At 57.2% G+C, this 25605-nt stretch overlaps 1 protein-coding gene across 3 annotated transcripts in view; it reads left to right on the top strand.

Moving 5' to 3' along the window:
• PEAR1 (platelet endothelial aggregation receptor 1) overlaps positions 1-24404 on the top strand; it is a 56721-nt gene extending 32317 nt beyond the window's left edge. Inside the window, exons 2-24 of one of the 3 annotated variants that reach the window (XM_043502011.1) lie at positions 1514-1609; positions 2832-2936; positions 3494-3594; positions 4923-5015; positions 6917-7163; positions 7370-7493; positions 8049-8185; positions 12031-12243; positions 12763-12937; positions 13268-13388; positions 14045-14208; positions 14873-14975; positions 15977-16123; positions 16803-16931; positions 17305-17433; positions 17501-17629; positions 18376-18504; positions 18659-18874; positions 19170-19282; positions 20436-20556; positions 21333-21395; positions 22087-22290; positions 22757-24404. In XM_043502011.1, coding sequence (XP_043357946.1) covers positions 1515-1609; positions 2832-2936; positions 3494-3594; positions 4923-5015; positions 6917-7163; positions 7370-7493; positions 8049-8185; positions 12031-12243; positions 12763-12937; positions 13268-13388; positions 14045-14208; positions 14873-14975; positions 15977-16123; positions 16803-16931; positions 17305-17433; positions 17501-17629; positions 18376-18504; positions 18659-18874; positions 19170-19282; positions 20436-20556; positions 21333-21395; positions 22087-22290; positions 22757-22917 — 3219 coding nt within the window. In that variant the 5' untranslated portion in view covers position 1514 and the 3' untranslated portion in view covers positions 22918-24404. The remainder of the gene's footprint in view (positions 1-1513; positions 1610-2831; positions 2937-3493; positions 3595-4922; positions 5016-6916; positions 7164-7369; positions 7494-8048; positions 8186-12030; positions 12244-12762; positions 12938-13267; positions 13389-14044; positions 14209-14872; positions 14976-15976; positions 16124-16802; positions 16932-17304; positions 17434-17500; positions 17630-18375; positions 18505-18658; positions 18875-19169; positions 19283-20435; positions 20557-21332; positions 21396-22086; positions 22291-22756) is intronic. The other 2 variants (XM_038383052.2, XM_038383054.2) reach the window with 2 other exon arrangements.
• Positions 24405-25605: the final 1201 nt, after the last annotated feature.

Here is a 25605-nt window from a genome sequence, read left to right as displayed (position 1 = left end):
AGCTGCAGTGTAGACAGACCCTAAGACAAGAGGCAACAAGTGGCGTCCGACTGAGCGGGGTGGGATGTAACAGCGAGCTCAGGCCTGATGACACGGACCAAGTAGTCTGCTTTGTTTCCAGCCAGGACGTGGTGTTCTTAAAAGTCTCGGGCTGACGCGGCGCTTTGCTGTCCGCCCATGTGGAGGTGCCATTGGCCAGGGTGGGAGGGAAGCATCCTCGACACAATCTGCTTCCTGTTTTCACACCGCGCTTCCTGCTCCGAGCTCCCAGCTGCCTGGCGGGGAAGGGGCTGGCGTCGTGCATGAAAAGCCAGCTAAGAAAAGCGCCCGTCATGCTGGGGAGATGGGCTTGGCCTTGCACTTTCATCAGCCCCGGCAGCTTTCCCCTCCCAGTTTGGGGACTGTCAGTCTGGCTAGAATGGAAGGATGGGGCTTAGAGACCAGGGGATACGAGGATTGTGAGAACCTACCTGGTGTGAACGCAATGCATTGGAACAAGGATGGCCCAATGAGCAGGGGACTGCAGCGGGGCTGAGGTTCTGGGATCTGTTCCCGGATCAGCCATGGATTCCCTGGGTGACATCTTGGACCAGTCACTTAGGGCAGATGTGTCAAGGTTGGTAGGTATCCAACATCCCATTGCAGTAAGGAGGGAGGGGTCAGTAAGTACTCTGGAGGGGCTGATGTGATGGGGACTATGCGTGCAGGTCAGTTAAGTATTCGGCGACGCTCGGATTTGATTTTTACCCTCAGCACAGACACGGGCTGACCACAAAAGTCACATCCAGATCTGAACTCCTCAAAGCTGGAGGAGGGGATGGGTGGCATTGTATGTCAATATCTGCAATCCGATTGATGTTGTAGTTAACGAGGTTCTAACTAGTGGCCAGCCCCATTGAAGTTAATGGGCTGCTACTGACTCACCATGGGGGGATTTTCCGCTTTAGCCCAAGTGGTAGGAGCTTGTGCTTTTGGTGCCTTAGATCTGAGTTTGAGCCTTGCTATCGGCCAGGCTGTCCAGGTGGACTTGGTTACAGCTTGTTCTGTTTGGACCAGCAGCATTGGTTTAGGTCCTTCTCTGGCTCGGTTTCGGGCCTGAATAAAACAAGATGTGCCCCCTTTCCAGGGGTGCAGAGCAACCTTGCATGATTCCCAAAGCTTCTGGCAACCTCTGCGGGGCTAACACAAAGTGGATAACAACCTACTACTGCTACCAGCTAACAAAGTTCGTCCTTTAGCTCAAGGAGCAGAGCTTTGTGCTTTGGCCTCACTACAAATCCCATAGCATGGGCAGCCACCTCTGTGACCCTCTTGATGGTTAGCAGCTACGAGATGCTGGCTGCGGCAACAACCTTCACCTGCTTGTAAACCCCAAAGCTGTGGGGCTCAGGCCATGTGGCCGACTGACCCCATCCATGCTACAGCTTGGTCCGCACTGGCCGCAGCACCGGCTAGCCCTGTGCATCCTTCCTTCCTCGCTGTCAACTCCTTTGTTTCTCTCTCCTCCCACCAGGATGAAGCTGCACACGGTCCTTCTGCTGGGGCTGCAGATGCACCTGGCAACCTCTCTCAACCCCAGCGACCCCAATGTTTGCAGCTATTGGGAAAGGTAAGGAGTGGGGGAGCCAGGGCGGGGAGCCCCGGGGTGAAATGGGTGTGTGGTTCTGGGCCTTCCGCTCTGCTCCTCTGAGACCTCTTGGTGGGGGTTCATCACTGATCCTTGCAATGGAGCCTTTCTTCCTCGCTTGCTTTCTCTGTTGCTTTACCTTGCTCACCCTTTTTTCTTTTCATCTCCATCTCTTTCTCTCACCCTTTTTCTTCTTCTTCTTATGTATTATTTGTATTGTGGTCGCACTTGGGAGCCCCAGTCGCGGATCGGGGACCCCTCCCCGGTGCTAGGCGCTGTATAGACACAGAACAAAAAGACTGTCCCTCTCCCAAGGAGTGTAATAGAAGACATGAGACAATAGATAGAGAAAGACAGACGGTCAGATAAGGAGTACAAGGAACCAATTAACATGTTAACCCCTTTTGCTTGTGATCCCGTCAGCTTTGGTTACAGCTGTCAGGGTGTCTGGCCACCGGACCCTGTTTAGGGCTGGGTCCGTGTCTGTAAAGAACTCTGTAGCAACAATACATGGTAATATCTGGAACACGGCAGGGTTGGCCTGACTGGCATTTACACTGTCGGTCCCAGAGCTGTGATTATTAACCTGAGGCTGTCTCTGTATCTACTTGGAAAATAGCCCTTTACCAGGGACTGAGAAGCTCCAGGCTGTAATGATCCCTTTGTGCCTCTCAAGGTGCTGGTACCAGTGTTGCCAACCCCCAATCATGAGTCAGGAACCCCCCCCCCCAAAAAAAAAAACATGAGTGGCGTAAATATCATGAGATTTTTTTTTTTAAATAATAATAATTTGTCTCCTGGTGTCTCAGCCTTTAGGGGTCGCAATTTCAAGTTTTCTCCACAACCATGATGGCTAGAAATAGCCTTTTTTTAAAAATAAAAATAAAAATGAAAGCTGTGTTTCCCCCATAATCTCATGACTCCGGGAGCTAGGGCTTTATGAAAAGCACCAGGAGTTGGCAGACCTTGCTTCATTCCAGTCTGTCCCCAGGAAGAGGGCAGGTACCTTGTCTCCACTCCAAAGGCACCGGCTGCTGCCATGAGGATGCTGGGAGAGGGACTGGACCCAGGTGTCCTGCATGGGAGGTGCAGAGCCCCTGTCACTGAGCCACGGCCCTGCCACAATGGGGAGCGTTGAATCAGTCATTTCCCTTGGCCATCCTTGGGCTGCCACCGAAGCGGCTCTGTTTTTCCCCCCCGGCAGCTTCACCACGGCGATGAAGGAGTCCTACGCTCACCCCTTTGCTCAGGCCTCCAAGGACTCGTGTGATGGAACCTGGAGTTTTCTCAAGCCATGCACCCAGCACAAGTAAGGAGTGCCCCTCTGCCTAGGGGACGTGGCAAACATCCTCTGACCCATCACTCTCTGTCCCCAAGAGTTCTCTGAGAATCCCACAGTCTTACCCTAGCACAGCCCCCCAACAGCAGGGTCCCACAAGCTGACCCCATTCCTAACAAGCAGCAGTGAGTTCCAGAGGTTAATGTTAGTCTGTTCTGATTTCGGTGAGCTCACCTGGAACCAGTCTGAAGCAGGGAGTCTCACAGCTTAACTCCAATATTATCTCATTGCTGTTAGCTCTGCTGGTTAGGAACATGTGGCAGTGAGTTCCAAAGGTTAACACCAGTATTATTGGATACCAATGAACCCCTGTTCTACCCTGGTAGCTGGGTAACCAAACTCTGTCCATATCAGTCAGTGCCATATATAGCACGGTGGCAGTAACCCTGATATGACCTCACCGCAGTAAGTTCTCTGGATGAGTCCTAGCACACCCCTGGGGCGGTGAGTTCCCCAGGTGTGGTTTGTTCTCTATAAATGTTTTGCATGTGGGGGAGTCACTCTGCTTTTTACTCTGTGTTGCACAGGATTGTGTACAAGACAGCATACCGGCAGGCAGTGAAAATTGACTACCGGAAGAGGTACCGCTGTTGCCAGGGCTACTACGAGAGCGCAGATGTTTGTGTCCGTAAGTCTGTCCCTGACAGTCACTAATGGGCCCCGGGGGCAATGCCTGTTGCATTTGTGTCCCTCAGTCCAGTGCGAGACTATGCTCCTGCAGAAATCGAAGGGGTGTGGTGGTGTTGTTCTGCCTGGTGGCCTGTGGTCAGACCAGGGCTCAGGACTCCTGGGTTCCACTTCCAACTCTGCGACTGATTTGCTGTGTGATGTTCCCCGCCCCCCAGCTCTGTGCCTTAGTTTCTCCATCTCTAAAATGGGGGTCATGGTTCATTTTCCTATCTGCTTAGCCCAGTTCTCGTAGCCCCCTCGCTCCCCTCTGTGTGCCCTGAAACACATCCCGGCTCCTCTGTGCTCTGAGAAATCACACCTCTGTAATGGATTCGAGAGACTCGGCAGCCCCCGGCTCATCCAGCGAGCGTGGCCTCTGCCAGGACCCACCCCAGAGGGGACGCACATTCTTTACAGCTCATTGCTGTTTGTCCTGTCTTGCACTCCTTGATCCTCCCCCATCCTTCCGGCCCTCTCAGATTTCTCTCCAGGCCGCTGGGGTCTCTAGCCCCTCATGTGCAGACTTAGTTGCCAGCTCTCCTGCAGACACATGGCTCCAGGCCACCTGGCTACCATGGGATCCTTCTTGGCCACTTCCAGCTGGCTCCGTGCTGGGAAGCCAGCATGCTCTGGGGCTGATTGAGGCCAGGCTCCCTGTCCTCTGGCAACTTTCCCTTGATCCCCACAGACGGCCCCCTCATCCCACCCCCTCACCCCAGCAGACTCAGACCAGACCATAAATCGCTGCTGTGTTTCATCATCTTTGCATCCCTTCGGCCAAACCGGGGGCGGGGGGGGGTGATTGACTCTGGGAGGAAGCAGTGGAAGGCTCCTCTATGGACTGGTCACTAGAGGGGGGCGCCCACACTTTCCTGCAGTGGGTTGCGCTGTGGTTCAACTCACTGGTGTGGTCCCTTGCTCCCGCTCAGGGATTAAGGAGACTCGGGTGAGTGATCCTGGATGCTGAGTGGCTATTAAACAGCTTCCAGGTTATCTCCCATCCAGGGGGAGTTGCACCTCAGTTCTGGGGGAGCGATAGCTGTGCAGTATTGCCGAGCACCCTGCAAGGGGCTGCATTACCTGAGTGATCTCTGGGCAACGTTGCTGAGTGCTGTTTTTTTAGCTGCCATATTCCACCCCAGAGGTGGCTGCATTTCAATGCTGGGTGATACCAGTCTATAGCATTTTGGGGGTGAAATGTGCCTTGGAAATGCCAGGTTAGACATTGTTAAAACAAGATCTTGGAGCAGCCTGACTGAATCCTTCTGCCTGGTGCCCTCCCTGCAGCCAGTTGTACCAAGGAGTGCGTCCACGGGAGGTGTGTGGCTCCCGACCAGTGCCAGTGCGAACAGGGATGGAGGGGCACAGACTGCTCCAGCGGTGAGTACTACAGGCCTGGGCCCTCTATGGCAGTCTGGGTTTGGTGCACCGGAGCCATTGTCTTATGGCCGAAGGGGGTGGCTCTGCCCCCAGGAGCCTGGCTGGTGATTTGAGGGTGGGGAAGTTGTCACTTGCAGACACCGTTAGTGAGTGTGAGTGGGCTGGCCGGAAGCTGCAGGCGCTGGGGTGACCGCTAGTCAATGTGGGGTTCTGGGGGTGGGCCCTGGCTTTGGACTGACAATGCGGAAAGTGGCAGAGGAGAGCTATGGTGTGAGGCAGAAGGGCAGAGTGGTGAGGGGTGGGTATGGAGTGAGGAATTGGGGTGTTATGGAATGAGGGAGGAGGGGTTATGGGGGAGAGGCTGAGGGGGAAAGGCTACGGAGGGACGGGGAGGGGACCAGCGGGTTTTGAGGGGGGAGGTGGTGGGTGGGCAGGCTAAGATTTAGGGGACACCCATGAGGGGGAAGGCCAGCCATCAGCACGCCACGTGCTGGCGTGAGCCAGGCACTGTAGGTATTCGTGCTAAGGCAGGTTCCCGCCTGGCCAGCCCTGGCCCCTCCTCAGCCCCGGGGCCCAGACCGGGATGCCAGGGGTGTGTGGGGCCTCCGCTCCCCCCTCCACCTGCAGCCAAATTAAACCCAGACTCCGGCTGCTGAGCCGCCCTGTCCTTCCCCTGGGCCCAGGGGTGTGAGGCAATGGGTTCCCACGCACTGGGGGGAGGGGTGGCTCCCGGGAGCTGGGGGTCACTGGCTGCATAGGGAATGCTTGGGAGTGGACGGCAGCCCATGGCCCAGACGGGAGAGGAGGGGGTCACTTAGGGTACCCTCAGCGAGGGGCATCCAGCTGTGGGCAAAACCCCCACTGAGTCACTGCATCCCTTTCTCTGTCTGCCATGGCTTTCTTTCTTTCTTTTCATCTATTCATGCCACTCTTCCCAAACAGCAGCCCCCGAGCCCCTGCCTCAGGGGCAGTTGGGGGGGCGCAGGACCGGGGGCCTTTTGCTAACAGCTGATGCCCAAGAGTTTAGAAAGCACCTAGCTTTTTTGGGGGGGGAGACTCAACTTGCAGTGCCTTTAAAAGCGGCTGGATCTGGGGAAAGGGCCCCACGCCCTCTGGCTGTCAGGTAGCTTTAAGGGGTCTTGTGTTGGGTGCCCCCTGAAATCACCAGGAGTCTGAAATGATCCCAAGGGCTTGTCCAGTTAGACTTGGTGGCAGTCTTGAAATCTGAGGCATGGGGGTCTCACCCCACCCCTTGGCAAGACTGTTCTGATCTGTCTTCCTTAGGAAGATTTCCCCGGATTCAGAGTAAACCATCCCTGTTTAAATTCCCACCCCTTAACCCGAGTGACCGCCCCTTGTCTTCCGCTGAATAATGCCACCACTTAAAACAATCAAGCAAACTTTTCCATGTGGCAGCTTCCGGACAAATAACTAGGAGATGGTTTGAAAGACGCAATAATGATTAAGCCCTCATTAACTGAGCAATATGCTTAATGGAAAGCTGCAGGGTCTAATGGGTGAGAGTGGGCGGGACTGGGAGTCAGGACGCCTGGATTCTGTTCCCAGCTGTGGTAGGGGAGGCTAGTGGTTAGAATAGCAGGGCCTGGGAATCAGGACTCCTGGGTTCTATTCCCAGCTCTGATGGCGGGGGGTGGGGGTGTAGAGTGCTTAGAGCAGGCGACAGGGAGCCAGGACTCCTGGGCTCTATTTCTGGCTCTTGGGATGGCATGTCCCATCTCCGTGTCTCAGTTTCCCTACCTATAAAATGGAGCTGAAACTCTGACCTTTCTTCCCAGGGCTATTGCAGGGCTTTGTTCACCAGGGTCTAGGATGTGCTTAGAGATCGTCTGCAGAAGGGCAAAGGGGTTGTCAATGCTACAACAGTCCTTTCCTCCTTCCAGTGTGTGATGCCCGGTCCTGGGGACCCCGCTGCGAGAACCCTTGCCAGTGCGGCGATGGGGGAGCTTGTGATCCCCTCACTGGAGCTTGTGTCTGCTCGCCCGGGTACAAGGATCCCGTATGCAAAGACCCCTGCGACCCACGCACCTACAGGGAGGGCTGCCAGCTGGATTGCCCCTGCAAGAACGCGGCCAAGTGCCATCGAGAGACCGGGGCATGTCTGTGCCAGCCGGGATTCACAGGCGCCTAGTGAGTGTGGGGAATGGTTGGCTGGCCTGGGCAGTGGTAGGGTGGGAATGGGATCAGGGGGGCCTTTCCCCTCTGGGGGGCACCAGTTCCGACCCAGCCACAGGGTGGGATTTCTTTAGCCTCTGGAGAGAGAGAGAGAGAGAGAGCGAGAGAAGACCCTGCAGCCTGAGTCCGTCTCCCTCACCCCTTTCTCCTTGTCCTTCCAGCTGCGAGCTCCGGTGCCTCAACGGCTCGGACGGGCTGCATTGCCCGGGTCACTGCCCCTGCCAGAACGGGGGCATCTGCCACCCCCCAAACACCACCCACTGCGTCTGTCCTCCAGGATGGATGGTACGTATGGGTGGGGAAATGAGGGGGGATTCAAACCCAGGCCCATCCGGCCTCTGGAGAGCAAAGGGTCAGGCTGGGACAAATTGGGGGCAGAGGGGTCCTGCCCCCTTTGGTTTGGACTCCTCCCTTGATCGCTGCACCACCTGTGCCCCAGCCTTCACACCCATGGGACCCAGCCGGCCTTGAGTGAGCCTTGAGCTGGCTCTGTGCACCGGCGTGGGGTGGTGATGCCTCTGCCACCGTCATGTTGCCGTGGGGTCTCCAGATGATCCGGCCCTGGCAGCGTGAGCCTCGCTCTCCATTCAGCCTCCTCGGGGATGCAAGATGGCCCCAGAAGGGCGAGAAATGGGCAGTGAGCCTTTCCCACTCCCACATGCACTGCTGACCCATGGCCGCATTCAGGCTTGGGGTGGCCTGGGGGGCACTGAACAGGGACCATCCCTTCAAATTGTGGGGGCAGGGGGAGATCAGGCTCCGTGGTGCGAGCATCCCCCCCCGTCCCCTGGCTTTCCCAGAGAGGGCATTTCCCTGACACTGCTGTTCCATTGTCTGCAGGGCGCCATCTGCTCCATCCCGTGCCCCCAAGGGTGGTACGGCTCAGGCTGTCTGGGGGAGTGCCAGTGCCACAACAATGGGCTGTGCGACCCAGTCACCGGACGTTGCCAGTGTGCTCCGGGCTACACCGGAGAGCGGTGAGTGGGGTCTGGCAGAGCAACTCCCTGCAGCGGTGGGGTGGGGGCCGTGCCATGGAAAGAACCACATCCGTGTCGGGGCTAGCAACTGGCATGGCTTAGAGGGAGATTCCTCAATCAGTGAGGCCTAGCTAGAAACCTCAGTCACATGGTCTATACACACACATTCACACACATTTTCAGGGTTTGTCTACACAGGGGAGTTAATCTGGATTAAGTTAGGGCAGGAATTTAAAGTGTTATCTGTAGCTATTCTGGAGTAATTCCCTGTGTGGACACTTTTTTTCTGGATTAAGAGTAGAGCTGTTTGGCAAACTGATTTTTCATCCTGTAAAAACATGTCAAGATTGTAACAAAAAAGCACCCGAAATTGGGATAAGAAGCCAATATTTCAACATTTTTTGCAAAACGGAAATCAATGCGAACATTTTGACCATTTTTTATTTTGTGCATAAAATAATTCATATCAAATAAAGCACCTTTGGAAAGGAAAGGTCATTTCAGAATGAAAAATCAAAACTTTCCATCCCGGAAATGTCAAAATGGGACATTTCCGCATTTTCAAAATCATTTTTCCAGTTTTTTTTTCCAAAATGTTGTTGACATTGACACAATTTCGTGAAGAGGGTTTTGTCAAAAGGGCGTTTTCTGACAGAAAGCTGCTTAGATGCAAAATTTTCGACCGCCTCTAAGTGAGGCCACATGTCCACTCGGGGCTCTCAGCAACAGAGCTACGCTGTTCAGCGCCCTAGTGTAGACACTTCCTGCAGCAATGGAAGGGTTTTTCCATCCCTGTAGTTGGTCCACCTCTCCAAGCGGCGGTAGCTGGGTCATTGGATGAGTCTTCCATTGATCTAGCTGTGTCTACACCCGGAGTGAGGTCAGTTTAACTACAGCAGTCAGGGGGGTGAATTTTGCACACCCCTGAGTGGTGTAGCTATGTTGACCTAACTCTTAAGTGTAGACCAGGTGTAAGAATGATTTTTCCAGTTGAGCTTAATCCGTTTCCAAAGTGGATCAAGCCAACTCGGGCCTGGTCTACGCTACGGGGTTAGGTTGAATTTAGCCGCATTAGGTCAATTTTAAAAGGTGCTCTTATTCTGGAACAGAGCGTCCACACAGAGAGCTATTGCAGAATTTCCCTGTGTAGACAAACCCTTGCGCACACGTCTGCTACACTTCACATTTTTACTGGTATAATTTACCAAGGGCTGTGTGGGGATTCTCCATCCCGGGCGGCTGTTAAATCTAAATTGGCTGGAGTTCACACAGGAGTTCATTCAGGGCTGTTCTCTGGCTTGTGCTACGCAGGGTGTTGGACTGGAGGATCACAGGGGTCCCTTTTGCATAGTCTCTGAAGTCAATTAGCAAGGTGGGTTGTGGGTTTTTGCCAAAATAGTGCTACCACTATGGACTCAGTTATACCAGTATAAAGATGTCTTACCCCAGAATAACTTATTTTAATTCCCAAACCAGAATAAGCGTTATCAGTATAAACACCTTGATGCTGATGTAATTGCATCCATATTGGGAGTGTTGTACCCAGTTAACTATACTGATTTAGTTAAAGCAGCGAAGTTTTTAAGTGTAGACAAGGCCTCACTCTCTCAAATGCTCTATGCTCGAATTACAGGCGAGCTAGGAGTGGGGCGGACCCCTCTCTATTTTGCTCCTGTCTGACGACCTCCGGACTTCTCACTGCGGCCACTTGACATTCAGCCCTTACTTTTCCCCCATAGCTGTGAATGCGCACTCCCCCTCTGTCCCTGTCCCACGCAGCCTCCCTCAGGGGCTTTCAAACACACGTGTGTGCCAACACCCTGTCCCTCACACCCTTCCATGTCAACCCACCCATGCACCGGCTCCTGGACTCACACACTCTTGTGTTAATGTGTGTGCGTGGGGAGGGGTTACGAGCTGGAGTGCGTGCAATCCTAGCACTTTGCAGTCTACTAAAAGCAGTGTGGATTGATGGATCGAGCACTGGATTGGGACTTAGGAGACCTGGACCCTCCTTCTCAGTTACGCTAGGACCCCTTTATGTGGCTCTGCCCATGTAAAGGGGCCTTAAAATGCGTGTCACTGAATTTTCCCCTGCTTTAAGGCTGTTTTGTGTTGCCAGAGTGGTGTAAAGGGCCTTACTGAGAATGAGGCTTCTGATTTTATCCCCAGCTCTGCCATATGACTTTGGCATGTCCTCACCCCTCTCTGTGCCTCAGTTTCCCCTGCCACCCTTTGTCCTGTCTATTGAGATGGAAGCTGTTTGGGACAGGGACTGTCTCTTGTTGTGTATATACAGTGCTTACTGCTACCATAATGCTCATAATGTAATGCACCGTATGAACAGCCACTGTTACCGTAATGCCTGCATATAATACTCCAACCAATATGTTGACAGCTTGGCTGTGCCGATTTTTGGTTGGCTTATGGCATAAGAGGTGCCCTGCCAGCTGGGGGAGTGCCAGTTCAACGCTGGAGTGAGGGATGATCTCCCCAGCTGTGCTGTGGGGAAGTAAATAGCAGCTGGGCCAGGGTGAGGAGGGAAATCAGCCAGAGTTTTCCACATGGAAGGGAGAAGGAAATGAGGGTTTTTTCCAGCTTTTGAGCTGGTCTCGCAAACAATGGAGAGGAAAAAATTAACCCAGAATCAAACAGGAGCGACAAGCACTGCATGGATCCCTAGGAAAGTGTTTTGTTGGTGTTTTAACTGAAAGAAATCATGTGGTCTAGAGGTTAGATTAAGGGAGTGGGAATCCAGGATCCTGGGTTCTTTTCCTAGTACTGGGAGGGGATGTGGTCTATTAGAGCAAGGAGGACTAGGAATCAGAACTCCTGGGTTCTATTTCCTGCTCAGGAAAGGAATGGGGTCTAGTGGTCAGAGCCAGGACTCTCCCATAGACTTAATGTATGACCCTGGGCAAAGCACTTCTGTGCCTCAGTTTCCCCATTTTTAAAATGATGATCCTTTGGCAAAGGCTTTGAGCCCCTCCGCTGAGTGGCACTTTAGGACAGTCGTGTTATTGCCTAAATAAACAGCCAGGCCTGGCTGGTAGAACCCCATCCCTGCCCTGCTCTGGGCTTGCACTGAAGGTTTCATTCACAGTCTTAGGCCTGGGGATTTTTGCATCAGTGCAAGTCCCTCGCGTGGACACACAGCCCACATGTGAGCCAGGGTTTACCCTGGTGCAGCTGGCCCGCACGAGGAATGTGCGCCGATGCAGTGACCGTGGTGCACCCACCCCTGGTGCAGACATGGCCCCTGTAGGTTAAATCCAACCGCTGAGCAATGAGACACAACCGTCCCTGACTACTCCGTGACCTCTGCAGCTCTCGCACCAGTTGCAGCCCCGCTGGCCCTGCCTGTCTTGCTCAGGGACCCTGGAGGTTCACTGACCCCTTCCCAAGTTCCTTTTGCTTCCCTGCTCCTTGGGCCATTCTGTGCCATTGAGATCCCCGCAAGTTCCTGCAGGGACTGTGGCTAAGATGGCCAGCTGCCGCCTGAAAGGCTGTGCAGGGTGTCCTCCCCAGGCACCCCCAAGAGGCAGATAGGGGAATAGCCTCCTTGTGCAGCAGGCCCCATGCTCGGAGCGCCCTGCTGAGCAGCTGGTGGGAGGGTCCTCAACATTTCCCAGGGTCTTGCATGGAATGAGTTTAGCGGCCTCAGCCTACAGGGGACACCCAGATTGAGCAGGTGAGAGATACCAACCTGCACAGGGACAGCAACCCCTGTCCGCTCACCCCAGCACCGACAGGCTCTCCTCTCCTTGGCGTTGGGCTTACCCTGGGTCTGACCATGGGGGCACGTCCTTCTCTCTTCCCCCCCCCCCCCGTCCGTTCCCGAACAGGTGCCGGGAGGAGTGCCCCATCGGCAAATACGGTCAGGACTGCGGCCAGCCATGCGACTGCACCAACGGGGGCCGCTGCTTCCATATCAACGGGGCTTGCCTGTGCGAGGCCGGCTTCCTCGGGACGCACTGCGAGGAGCGCAAGTGCCTGGATGGCCTCTACGGCTTGGCCTGCCACCTGCCCTGCCTCTGCAGCCCCCAGCACAGCCAAAGGTAGGGGCGGGGAGGGACTCCACCGGCAGCCACTGAGCAGGCCCTCGCCCCAGCCGATCATGCATGTGGGAGCCTGGAACATGCCAGCACCTTAGGGGTTAATAGTGTACAGGGGAGGGGGAATATGGTCCCTATTTCCAGTCCTGTGGGTTTGCTGCCCTCTGCGGGGCATAAGGGGAATAACATGGCACCATCCTTCCAATGCCCCCCAGTGCTGGAATGCAGGATTCCCATTTGCAGGAGCAGCAGGCAGGGGAATCGCCCCCGGGATCCAGGTTCTGGGGGTGCAAAGGGCCCGGATCCAGAACATGCAAGCTCTACCCAGGAGCTACCGAGTGGGCACGTGCATGGGGTGTCCGGCTTGGGACACTCGCAACCCCTTGAGGCAGTGGCAATGGCAATGCAGCCCCTGCAGCTCTCGGGGAAAGGGCCAGCCCTGCAGGAGTGGCACAAACCCGCCCCAGCTGCTTCACGGGGGCGTTCTGATGGGCATGTGTTTCTCTCCCCCCTGGGGCCCAGCTGCCACCCCATGAGCGGAGAATGCACCTGCAAACCGGGCTGGGCGGGCCTGCACTGCAACGAGACCTGCCCCCATGGATACTACGGGGCCAACTGCCAGGAGCCCTGCCTCTGTCTGAATGGAGGGACGTGTGATGGCACCACGGGGCTCTGCCACTGTGCCCCGGGGTTCACGGTGAGTCAGGGGTCCGGTCTGCGGAGACAACAGGAAACAAGGCGGTTAATGTCTTGGTAATTATGGGGATTGAGAGAGGGAGAGTTGTCTAGTGGTTAGAGCAGAGGACTGGGTGTCAGGACTCCCGCTGGGTTCTATTCCTGACCCTGGGAGGGGAGGGGGATCTAGTGATGAGAGCAGGGATAACTTTGTGATGCTTAGGCGGTTGTCTTTGTAGCAACACAAAGTATTACGGCTTCCCGCCTCTGGGTGGGAGATTTGGACCCACCCCAGGTCAGCGGATGGTGAGTAGCTGCCCCCCACCCCCTCATTGTCTCCTTGTGTTTGCAGGGGGAGCATTGCTCCAGCCACTGCCCTGCCGACACCTACGGGGTAAACTGCTCCCTGCAGTGCACCTGCAAGAACGCCTTTGCCTGCTCCCCCATTGATGGCACCTGCATCTGCAAAGAAGGTAGGGTGCAGCAGGAGCCCTTGGGATTGCTCACGACAGGCCCTGGCTCCCCTCCCCCCACCCCCGGGGGGCTCTAGCTGTGCCCCCAGACAGGGCTGGGAGGTGGGAGACAGTCCCTGCAAGAGCTGTGGGAGCCCTCTTAAGTTCACTCGGGAAAAGCCTTGCAAATATCCTTCTCCGCCCCAGCTCCCTGGCTCTGGATGTAGGCAGGGGCCGGCTGGAACCAGCCTGGGTTACCCCTCCCCTGGCTTAGCTCCCGGCATGAACCCTCTGCCAGGCTCGGGGTCTGGTGGAACAACCCAGGCCACTTCTTCCACGGGCAACCTCTCCCAGCGGGTGTGGTCCCCACAACCTGGAGACCCCACCGGAGCCTCAGCACCTAGCCGTGAGGTGGGGCGCCCAGATGTGAGTGGTGCTGGGCACCCTCGGGCTGGAGCCATGGCTGAGAGCAGGTTCCTTCGCTTCCCTCTAATACCTGGACACATCTGGCTGTGGGACAATATAGCCCCCATAGGGGCTATTGACTGGGCACGGCATTGCCCCCATGCTGCCCTACTTCTCCACCCATTGAGCTGCCTGGATTTCCCAAGTGCTCCGATTCCAAGTTCCCATCGATCCGCCCGCCAACCTCTCCGCCCTTCTCCTCCCCTCTGCAGGTTGGCACGGAGGGGATTGTTCCAGCCCCTGCCCCGCTGGCACCTGGGGCCTTGGGTGCAACGAGACCTGCCGGTGCGCCAACGGTGCCACCTGCAGCCCTGTCAGTGGGGTGTGCTCTTGCGCTGCTGGCTGGCACGGCAGCAGGTGCCAGGAGCCGTGCGCGGTATGTTCCTACCCCCCTTGGACCAGCCGCTTCCCGCTCCAGGGAGCCTCTGCGCCCTTTATGGCCGTCCCAGCTGTCATTGAAGGACCTGATCCTACGTTCATTGATGCTCATTTCCATGGTCTTTGCATCAAGCCCTGGGCCACCCCCCTGCCATGCACCCCATGCAGAGCAAGGTCCAGGCAGCTGCTGGCAAGATGGGATGCCGGGTGCCTCTAACGGTGCCCGCTACCCACTCAGTGCCCGCGCGTGGGCCGGGATCTCGGCTGTCTGTGATTGTCTCACTGGACAAAATAATTGCAACAATGGGCTAACAAATTGATTGGGAAAGTCACTCGCTGGCCCAGCCTGGGAAAGGGGCTGGGTGATTTAATGGCGATGGAGAGGGGGCTGGTTTAGGAGTGGGGTTATGGATTAGACCAGGCGCTTCTGTGGAGCAGAGTAGGCGTGGGTTAGACTGTGGGCACCGGCGGGGCGGAGTGGGAATAGATTAGATTGTATGCACCAGCAGGGTGGGGGGTGTGGGTCAGACTGGGGAGGCTTGCGGTGGGGTTAGACTCATGCACCAGTGGGATGGGACCAGGAAGGGTTCTGGGTTAAAATCACCCACCCCAATCCCATCCCAGTGCCACTGACTCTGGTTGCATCCCCCTCTCGCTAACAGAAAGGTGCCTACGGACCCGGCTGCAGCAGTCACTGTGACTGCAGCCACGCGGACGGCTGCTCCCCCGTCACGGGACAGTGCCACTGCCTGCCGGGATGGACAGGTGAGGGGGCCAGGTGGGAGGCAGGGATCTGGGGAGGGGATGGGAGGACTCTGTCTCTGTCCATGATGGCATCCAGGGAGTCCCTTGGCATCCCTGCCAGCTCAACACACAGCTCTTATGGGCCTGGCTAGTTCAGGGAAGGAAAGGGGCGGTACTCTTCCAGGCTCCACCCACAACATAAGCTCCTCCCACCGGACTTGACATGCCTGAAGGAGGCACAGCTCACAGTGAATTGTGCAGAGGTCCAGGATACATCAGCGTGAGGCCCGTTCCCCCTTAGTGGGGCGTGGCTGGACTCAGTGGGGTACCTCCTGGACCAAGGGCGAAATAAAGTGATGGTGCTTGCCCAAACGCCACCCCCACAGGGCACCAAAGAGAGCCAGACTGGCTCCTGCTCCGGTCTTGGCAAACTGCCCGGCAATAGCTTCTCCCCGAGGGGAAGGAGGGCGGCTCGCACCTCTCCGAGCCGTCATCCCTGCAGGTTACACTTGGCTCAAGTTCGCGAGGTTTCCTTTGCAGCCAGATGGCAGGGGCATGTGGCCCAGTGGGTATTCCGGCAGGCTTTGGGGGAATAGCAGCACTCGAGCCGTGCCAGCTGGTGCCTGCTGACGGGCCGGCCAGTTCGAGTTAAGAACCTCCCCTCACTGGAGCGAAGGGTTCGTGTGTGTGTGAGTGTGGACGAGACTCGAGTCGGGGCTGCGCCGGAGTTATAAGGAGCTAACTGGCGTCTGAGTGATGGGAGCGCAGCTTCGAAGAGGGCTGTTTCTGGGTCGGCGCTGGGCTGGGAGACCGTAGGGCCGGCAGGGAGCTGTGTGGTGACTCACTCGACTGATAGGGGGACAGTGTCACTGGCATCCCTGACAACCTGGGATGTGAGAAGTTTTATTTCTCCATGCAGGTGACTGGGTTGGCGCTGGGACCCGGCTAGGCCCCCCCCCAGCTGCCTGGTGAGGAGGGGTCCTCACTAAGAGAGCACCCTGTTCCTTTCCTTGCCACCCCAGGGGCCCGCTGCAATCTGGTCTGTGACGACGGCTTCTGGGGGCGTAACTGCAGCCAGCCTTGCATCTGCAAGAACGGAGCTGCCTGCTCCTCGGAGGACGGGAGCTGCAGCTGCACGCCCGGGTACCGTGGCCCCACCTGCCAGCGCCGTAAGTGCCATGCAACTGAGGATGACGCTCTGAGCCAGCAGGCTGGGGTGTGTGTGTGTGTGGGGGGGGTGGCAAGGGGGTCCTGCTCCTGCATTGCCCAGCCCTGGGGGAGCTGTCCTGTACCGGCGGGGCAAGTGCCTGGCTCTGTCCAGTGCCAGAGCAGAGCAAAGTCCATTGCACAAAGCCCAGAAGGGACCGGCCCGTGAGCTGGCACTGGCATCCTCCTTTCGAGCCTGCTCCCCCACCCCCACCCCAAGGGCTGGTTCGGGTGCAGCGGGCAGGGTCAGAGGCCACTGCACGGGTATCCCAGGCCCTCAGTGGAGCTGGCCAGGATTTGGGGAGATGGATACGTGTAGGGGGCAAACCCCCACCCCTGCTCCCCTGAGGGAATGAGAAATCCATATGGGAACACACCAGCCTGTGTCCCCGTGACCCATCCCCTCTAGGGGCAGCAAGGAGTTCTGTCTCCGTGGGCCCGTTTGGGCCCCTCTGCTGAGGCTGTGCACGAACAGGGTCAGTCGGCACTGATTGGTGGCGGTGGCTTTGCCTGGTCCCCATCAGGATCTGGGCTAAGACCCGGCAAACTCCTTTCACACGAGCAGCTGTCTGATGGGGCCGGGTTAGGGCTGGTACGTGACTCGCCTCCACACCCCTTCCATTTCTTCTTCCCTTGCCGCAGCCTGCCAGCCTGGGCGTTACGGCAAGAAGTGCGCAATGTCCTGCCGATGCTCCAACCACTCCACCTGCCACCTCGTGGATGGCTCCTGCGACTGCTTCCCCGGGTGGACAGGCAGCGACTGCTCACAGCGTGAGTCACATCCGCGGCCGGGGGGCGCCCCCAACTCACGGGCAGCACAGGTCAACGGGGAATAAGTTGCGGGGGTAAGGCACTTGTAGGGGTTATAAGGAATCTGGACACAATAGGGTCCCCAGGACTATGATCTGGAGAGCCTGGAGGCTCTGTCAGCCCCCAAAATTTAGGCCTCTGCATTTGAGCTAACGGAGATCTCCTTCAGCCGGTAGCAGAAGTAGGACTCTTATCCTTTCTGTGAGCAGCCACCAGGGGGCAATGGGATCTCACACACATACACTCAGTAGCTCATCAGGGAAGAGGTCTGGGGAGAGCAGCTTCCAGAGCCGGGTGCGTAATGGGACTGACGGACGTCTCCTCTCCTCCGCAGCCTGCCCACCTGGCACGTGGGGAGAGGCCTGCAGCCACACCTGCCGGTGCCCAAACAGAGGCCGGTGCAACACCGTGGATGGGAGCTGCTCTTGTCCAGCCGGCTTGACTGGCAGACATTGCTCGGAAGGTACGGGCTGTTCATCACACTTCTCCTTCCCCATACAGACCTCACCCGCTTGGTTTCTTCTCTATAGGCTGCCCCCTGGGGCGCTATGGGGAGAACTGTGCCCAGGCATGCCAGTGCCAGAACGAGGCTCAGTGTGACCCGGCGACCGGGAGGTGTCTGTGCCCCTCCGGGTACACCGGCACCAACTGTGAAACCAGTAAGCTGCAGAGCCCGCCCTGGCCGAGCCAGAAGAGCACCCCGGGGAATGCACAGGGCTGCATGACGGCCCCGAGACTGCATTGGGGAGCCACCTGCAGCACCCACTGCTGGCAGAGGGGAGCACTGCACCCACACAGGACTTCTGGGCGGGTCTTGAGGGAAGCAGATTGACAAGTTTTTGACACAAAAAACCCCCAGATTTTTGGGTTAAAACAAATTTCCCCAGGGAAAGTCCAATTTTTGGTTAAATTTTCCGGGCTTTCGTTGAAAAAACAGAAATCTGGAAAATTCGTTTTTTTAGCAACTGAACTCGCGCTAAAATGTTGGCCAAAAACCCAAATATTTTCCACTTTGTTTCTGACCATTGACGCTCAAAAAAAATATAACTTTTCAGCCACAGCCTCTTGGGGTTTTCAGGTTTTGGATGAAAACCCAGAAACTTGGAAGAAAAATGTTGACCAAAACATTTTGTTTTGTTTTTTTTTTTTTTGGTCGTTCATCAAAAGTTGATCAAGTTTTGCTGGAACACAGATTATTTCCCAGCCAGCTCTAATATTGGGTTATACGGACCATTGGTCTCCTCCAGCAGTTAGGAGGAGGGATGCGGAGCTGTATGGCTTAAGCCGCTCCCCGGGACTGGCCTGTCCCTTCCTCTCACCCAGAACCATCCTGTGTAAATGCTCCTGCCTCCCAGCCCCCTTCCCCCCATGAATTCTAACCTTGGCCCTTGTGCGCCCCTGGCAGAGTGTCCCCGTGGCACCTTTGGACCCAGGTGCCTCCAGCTCTGCGAGTGCCTCCACAACTCCACCTGCCACCATGTGACGGGGAGCTGCCAGTGCGAGCCGGGCAGGAGCGGGGCCCAGTGTGAGAAATGTGAGTGAGACCAGGCAGGGGGCTAGGAGCCCAGGATGCCTGGGTTCTTTCCCCGGCTCCGGGAGGGGAGTAGGAGAGGGGCTGGGAGCTAGGACTCCTGGGTTCTGTCCCCAGCTCTGGGCAGAAGATCTAATTTATTCCTCCGGGTGTGCAGGGAGCCCCGAGCACCCCTTCACCATGGTGCCAGCTGTGCCGGTGGGGTACAGCTCCCTGGGGGCGATCATTGGCATCATCGTCCTGGTGATCCTGCTTGTGGCGATGCTGGTGTTTTTCCTGTGCTACCGGCACTGGCAGAAGGGCAAAGAGAACAGACACCTGGCCGTGGCCTACACCACGGGGCGGACAGACAGCTCGGAGTACGCGGTGCCAGGTGAGGGCGCGGCGCGCTCAATAGCGGGGGCTCTGCTCTCTAAGTCACCCCCCTGCTCCCGTTAGCGCGGCACCTCCTAGGACACTGAGCTCAGTCACCCACTCCACTCTCGGGAAAGTCTCCCACCGAAGTACTGATCCCAGCTGCCCTAGGCTTTGCGAGGGGAATCCAGCCGGAGCCCAGCACAGGGTGGGGACAGGCACCCGGCGCTGCGCAGTCCCCTGGGGACAGCTAGTGGACAGGACTCCCAGAGACTTTGGCCTAACTCTGTCTGTCCCTTTCTGTGTCTGACCAGACGTCCCACCCAGCTACACCCACTACTACTCCAATCCAAGCTACCACACCCTGTCGCGGTGCGTGCCGACCTCCCCCGCCCCCAACAGCCAGGACAGGGCGAGCTCCCTCAAGGTAAGCCCCAGCCCTCGGGGTGACACTGCTCCGGGGAAGTTCCCAGCCTTTTGTTCTCTGGAGCCTCGAGGCACGGAGCCCCCTTGGGGACGGGCAGAGAGGAGGCAGCTTGTCTGTAGCGTCTCTCCAGGGCTGGGCTGGGCTGAGTATTTGCTGCAAAAATAGTTGCACCTCTGACCCCCTCCCATGCCCCAACCCCCTTCCCCAGCCCTGATCCCCCTCCTGCCCTCCGAACCCCTTGGTCCCAGCCTGGAGCAACCCCAGCCAGAATCTGAACCCCTTTCTGCACCCCAACCTCCTGCCCCAGCCCAGAGCCCCCTCCCACACCCTGAACTCCCCATTTCTGGCCTCACCCCAGAGCCCACACCCATAGGCGGAGCCCTCACCCCCTCTGATGTCCCAACCCCCAATTTTGTGAGCATTCCTGGCCCACCATACAATTTCCATACCCAGATGTGGCCCTTGGGCCAAAAAGTTTGCCCACCCCTGCGCTAAGCCATCAGGTTGGTTGTCCCCCGGCAGCGCCCCGGCTGCTGGGCGCCCCAAGTCTGTGCAAATCACTTTTTCTGGCCTGTTTTTCCCAGCCTGTGCTGGTTCAGAGAGCCAGACAGACCCTCTAGTAACTGCTCAACTGTCTCTTCCCCAGCCCAGAGCTGGGTGCTGGGCCCGAGCTGAGGGCCCATCCGATCAGATAAGCACAGTTGGGTGCAGACCAGTCCTGTAGTCTGAACCCCAGGGGTGTCCAAACAACTAAGGGATGAGAACAGGCAAAATATAGAGACCAACCCTTTTTTACTGGGTGCTGTATCTCTGGAACCCATGGGTCAAATGACCCCAAATTTGCCCCACTCGCCCCACCCCAGGGCGCCATGGGGCACAGCAGATTTCGAGGCAATCTGAGTATGTGTAGGGATTTTAGAGCGCTTCGAAACATCTGCTCTTAATGCGAGCGCTTGTCTCAACCTGAACTCTAGTTTGGCAAGGGCCACTCCAGAACGAAGGGGTTCTTCATGGACACACACACACACACCCTGTGGTTCCCGAAATCCTGGCCTGGCAAAGGGGCAGCTGGCTGCCCATCTCTGCCGAGCTGGGCCCCATGGGCAGGGGGCGGTAGGACACTGCTGATTTCCGCCCCTTATTTCGGCCACAGGTGCCCTGCAACCAGCACTTCTCCAACATAAAGACCATGGCCTATGGACCGGACTGTAACGCCTCGCTGCCTGCCGACTGGAAGCACCACGGGGCGCCAGCGCTGAAGCATCACGAGCGGGGTAAGGTGGGAGGCGAAGGCTCACCAACTCTGAGCCGAGCTGGGCTTTAGGAGATGGTGTGGGGAGAGGAAGTGGGGTCTAGGGATCAGAACAGGGTGGGGCCATGGCTTCTACTCCCAGTGCTGGAAGGTGAGTGGGGTTAGGAGTTGGAGATGGGGAGCTCAGGACTCCTGGGTTCTTTCCCATCTCTAGGAAGGGAGTGATGCCTAGTAGTTAGAGAAGGAGACTGGGAAGGGCGGGTGGGGCTCAGTACTCCTGGGTTCTAGTCTTGGCTCAGGAAGAGGAGTGGGCATAGTAGTTAGGGAAGGAGATGGGGGGGGGCCTTCAGGACTCCTGGGTTCTATTGGCTCTGGGAGTGGAGCAAGCTCTCTGGATTAGAGCAGGAGAAGGGGAGCTGGCACTCCTGGGTCCATTTCAGCTCAAACTGCCGGTCTTGGTTGGAGCCCTATACATTTCATCCCCAAACAAGGGCACAACTGCCCACCCCAAAGCTGGTGAGGAGAAAAGCAGCCAGGGCCCTTGGGTGGGGGGGGCCTTCCCTGGATGCTGTGTGGGGAGACCCTTCCTTGGCTGGGAGCTGCCTTCATCTAGTTTCTAGTCAGTGTCCCCATTTCTCACGACCTCCCCGCATCTCTGCTGCGGGGGCGGACACAGACTCCAGCCTCGTGAAGGGAGCCCCCTTGTAGCTAAAGGATGGCAGTACAGGCTGGGGAGCTAGAGGGACCCCCTGGGGTCTGACTGTGTCCAGCAGCCTCACGGTCTCCTTCCATGTGCAGGGGGCGGCCCCATGGATCGCAGCTACAGCTACAGCAACAGCCTGGGGAAGTACTACAGCAATGGTGAGCACAGCAGCTCCCTTGGGGGGGGGTGGCTTCCAGGGGCCCTGGTGCATGGGAGAGGGGTGATTGGGTCCCACGGGCGTCTCCCCCAGATGCTCTTGGCTCAGGCCGATGGCCTCATTTTCCTGGGGTGGGGTCTGGGAGGAGCGGGAGTGGGAGGAGTCGTGCTTACTGCAGCACTTACCCCCATGTTGCAGTGCGGCGCTAGGGGGTGCTGTGGGGCGGGTGCCTCAGGACAGGGCGCTCTCCCCTTGCACTCAGCGCTGACCCTATATCCCAGTGCGGCGCTAGGGGGTGCTGTGGGAGTGGGGCGGGGGGCTCAACAGGGTGCGAGGAAGCTGGGCTGGCTCTGGAGAAGCCCTGTGTATCCCCAGAGCAGCTCCAGCCTGGACAAGCTCCCTCCCCTGCACATGCTGCCCGTGGGGCCCTGACCTGCCCAGGTGGGACGCCCTGGGGGCAAGAAGGGAGCTCGGTGCATAGGGCCCCATTCAGCCGTAGGCCTCTTTGCTGAGGCTGCCGACGAGGGGCCCAGTTAGCGCTGATTGCGGCCCATAGCATTGTCTAGCGCTGGAGCTAGACAGGCCCAGCAAACTCGTCTCCTCCAGGCTAAACTGGCATCCCAGCCCGCCGGCTGCTCCCACTTCCTGTATTCACCTACCCTCCCTTTGCCATCCTTCCACCCACCCTCCAGACTACATCAAGGAGGAGGCCCTACGCGCCAGCAACAGCTCGCTGAACAGTGAGAACCCCTATGCCACCATCAAGGACCTGCCCGAGCTCATGGCCAAGCCCTTGGAGGGCAGCTACATGGAGATGAAGTCCCCCGTGAAGCGAGAAATGTCCTATGCTGAGATCGGGCTCTTCGAGGAGCCAGCCGCCGGCTCCAGGGCAGAAGGTAGAGGTCGGCACCGCGATGGGCTATGGGACCCCTCCAGTCCTGTTCACTTTGCAGTGATGCCAGAGACTGAATGGCACCTGGGAGAGGGCGTGACATGCCACTTGGGGGTGCTTGTCCACTGCCAGGCTTTTGCATTTCAGTGGCCACCCCATCAAGATTGGGGCCCCATCATGCTGGGTGCTGCACAGACACGCACAGTGAGAGGCAGTTCCTGCCCCAAAGAGCTCATGGTTGAAAATAGATGCAGCATGGGAGAAAGGAAGTGTCCTTATCCCCATTTTAGAGATGGGGAGCCAAGGCCCAGACCAATAAAGTGACTGGCCCGGGGTCACTTGGGGAGTCTGTGGCAGAGTTTTTAGAATCGATCCCTGATCTCCCAAGTCCTTAACCACAAGCCCATAATGAGACGCTTTCACAGGGGCCTTTGGTAATGCCCTTGTCTTTCCTCTTCTCCTCCCTCTAGAGAGTTGCCCCGCGGGGGCAGAAGGTTTGTCTCCAGCAGCCCCCAGCGTCCCTCCCAACCACTACGACTCCCCCAAGAACAGTCACATCCCCAGTCACTACGACATGCCACCGGTCCGGCACTACCCCCCATCCCCGCCACTCCGGAGGCAGGACCGGTGAGGAACCACGGGGCACTGTCTCTCTCTTCGTCCATCCTCCCCGTCCTCTCTGTCCACCCTTCCCAGGGAAAGCTGGAGGACTAGCTCCGAATCCCAGCAGGTGGAGAGCCATGGCAGGACCGTGGATGGCCATTTACCAGCACCCCCCTGGATTCACCCAGAGCCTCTTTGCCTTTGCTTGTACAATGCAACAGCTGCTAAGGACTAGAGAAGGGGGGAGTTGGACCCCTTGCCCCAGCCACTTGGGGTTGAAGATAGCTCATCGCCTTCCCCCAGGTGAGGATTCAGAGTCCGTGACGTTCACATAGAATCATAGACTTTAAGGTCAGAAGGGACCATTTTGATCATCTAGTCTGACCTCTGCACAACGCAGGCCACAGAATCTCACCCACCCACATCTGGATCCTGAGCCTCCCCCATGCAGCAGGGATGTGGATCTTGATGGGGTGGTGTTGGAATGGGGACACATTGCAAAATCCTGTTGCTCCAGCCTCAGCTGCAGCTTCCCACTTGCCCCACCATGTTCGCCCCACCCCCCCATTGGTGTTTGTCTTCAGGGTGGGGTCCCCAGTCAAGCCATTGGCAGGCATGTTCTGCCCCAAGGGCACGGCTTTGCACTAGGGGGAGGACTGATCCGGAGGAGAAGCCTGCCTTGGTGGAGCTGATGTGAACGGGACACCACAGTGCTGGGGTGCAGAATAGCAGGTGTTCCTGTGAGCCCCCACAAAGGGACTGATAACCCAGCAGGGCAGCTGCAGATGCTGGACCGCTGCGCCCTGCTGACATGGACTAAACACCCCAAGACCGGCCCCGCTGCAGCCCCAGGAGAGACATGGCTGGGAAGTGAGATGCCACCGAATTCGGCTCCCAATCCAGATTCCAGCCTGTGGAGAGGGACTGGATCTGGGCTTTTGGCTCGGCCTCGATTTGCCTCTAGACTCAGCTTCCGAACACCTGCCTCATTTCATCCCGCCCCCAGCCCCCCGGAGATGGGCCGTAGAGGATGTTTGCGCTGTTAGGGGAAGTTGGTAGCTCTGAATCCAAGCTTCCCCACCATTCAACCCCCCTGCGGTGGTCCCACTGCTGTGAAGCTGCTGAGGGTTCAGCGCATCCCTTCCCATCACGGCATATCGCCCCCCACCTTGTGCAATATACCGGCCTAAAGGGTGTGAGCGTGTCTTACCCTAGCGGCTGGCCCCAGCAACTGTAACAGCCTGCTACTTAACTTCCCTGCAGCAATGGGAGCTCCTCCTCGGCTCAGATGAGAGAGGCCAGGGCTGAGCTCTAGGGCTGGAGTCTCTCTGCACATGGTCTTGGCTTATGACACCTCCAGGTAGAGCAGACTAGCCTAGCAGGCAGAACTTGGCCTAAGGGACATAGCTGGGTTTCCTTCCCTTTCTGCTCCAGGGGAGAGCTGGGATCTGTAGCCCGATCGATACAGCTCCAATGTGCATGTAAATAAAGATGTTTGTGTTTGTTTTTTAACTATGCACCTGTCTAGTTTTTGGCTCAGCTGCTAACATCACCCCACAGGTTTATAGTCAGGGTACGGCTATGAGATTAAACAGGACCTAGGATGAGCAAAAACACTAGACTCCCAAATGTTACCCTTCAGCGAGGAGGGGATGCTTTTGCATGGGCTGCAGGGGGGCGTGAGAGAGATTATTTCAGTTCTAGTAACAACTAGAGGCCCCAACCAAAAGTGGAGACCCGTTTTGCTAGGCGCTATACATACACACTGAGAGATAGTCCCTACCTCGAAGAGCTGACACTCCAAATAGACAAAGAAAAGATCATCTCCATTGTACAAATAGGGAAACTGAGGCAGTGCGTGGTGAAATGGTTTACCACAGGTCACACACTCCAGGAACAGAGCTCAGATCACCTGAGGCCACATACGGCACCTTAACCACAAGCCTATCCTGTGAACGTAGGGAAACCACCGTGATGAGCAAGGGTCGTAGGACATATGTTTTTTTTTTTATTGTGGTGACATCACTGTCTCTAAATCCTGCATTAAGCCTACCCCTGACCTTTAAAGTGGTAAAACGGAGATAGTCTTGCCCAGCAGGTAGAGCACAGAAAGAGGACTCCTGGGGTCTACTTGTGCCTTTGGCTGGCTCTCCTCAGGTCTGTGTGCCTCAATTCCTCCATCTGTAAAATGGGGCTAATGGTGCTGCTGACGGAGAGATATGAAGGGAATGGTGCCAGATCACCCGGGCAGTTGCAATCCCCGCTGTAAGCCTCTCTGGACGTCTTACTCGCTGGGTGGGGGGGCAGTTAAACCTGAGTGGAAAATGGGATGAAATTTACCCTTTTCTCTTGCCACAGGAGGACAGAACAGCTCTGCCCTATGGCCCCCCCGCGCCCCCACCCAATGCGCACACCTAGCACTGGTTGTTACACACGGATCCTGTCCGCACCCAGGCGGGAGCGTTGCACAAAGAGGAAATCGCTGGCGCCAACAGCGCCAGGGGGGGCACGAGAGCAAGGGGGGGGCACCTCTTTAAACCCCGCTGGCCTGCGCAGCGGGGCCGGGGCTGCAGGGACTCCGAGGGTGACCAGAGAGCCGATGTGAACAATGGGGGACGGGGGGCTGGGGGGGGGGTAATAGGAGCCTATAGAGGAAAGAGACCCAAAAATTGGGACTGTTCCTGTAACATCAGGGCATCCCCCACCCCCGCTTTCC

Source organism: Dermochelys coriacea, chromosome 24 (genome assembly GCF_009764565.3).
Source record: "Dermochelys coriacea isolate rDerCor1 chromosome 24, rDerCor1.pri.v4, whole genome shotgun sequence".
NCBI classification, from domain to species: Eukaryota; Metazoa; Chordata; order Testudines; family Dermochelyidae; genus Dermochelys; species Dermochelys coriacea.
Note: the sequence above shows the minus strand (reverse complement) of the source record. Positions and strands in the feature narration are given on the sequence as shown.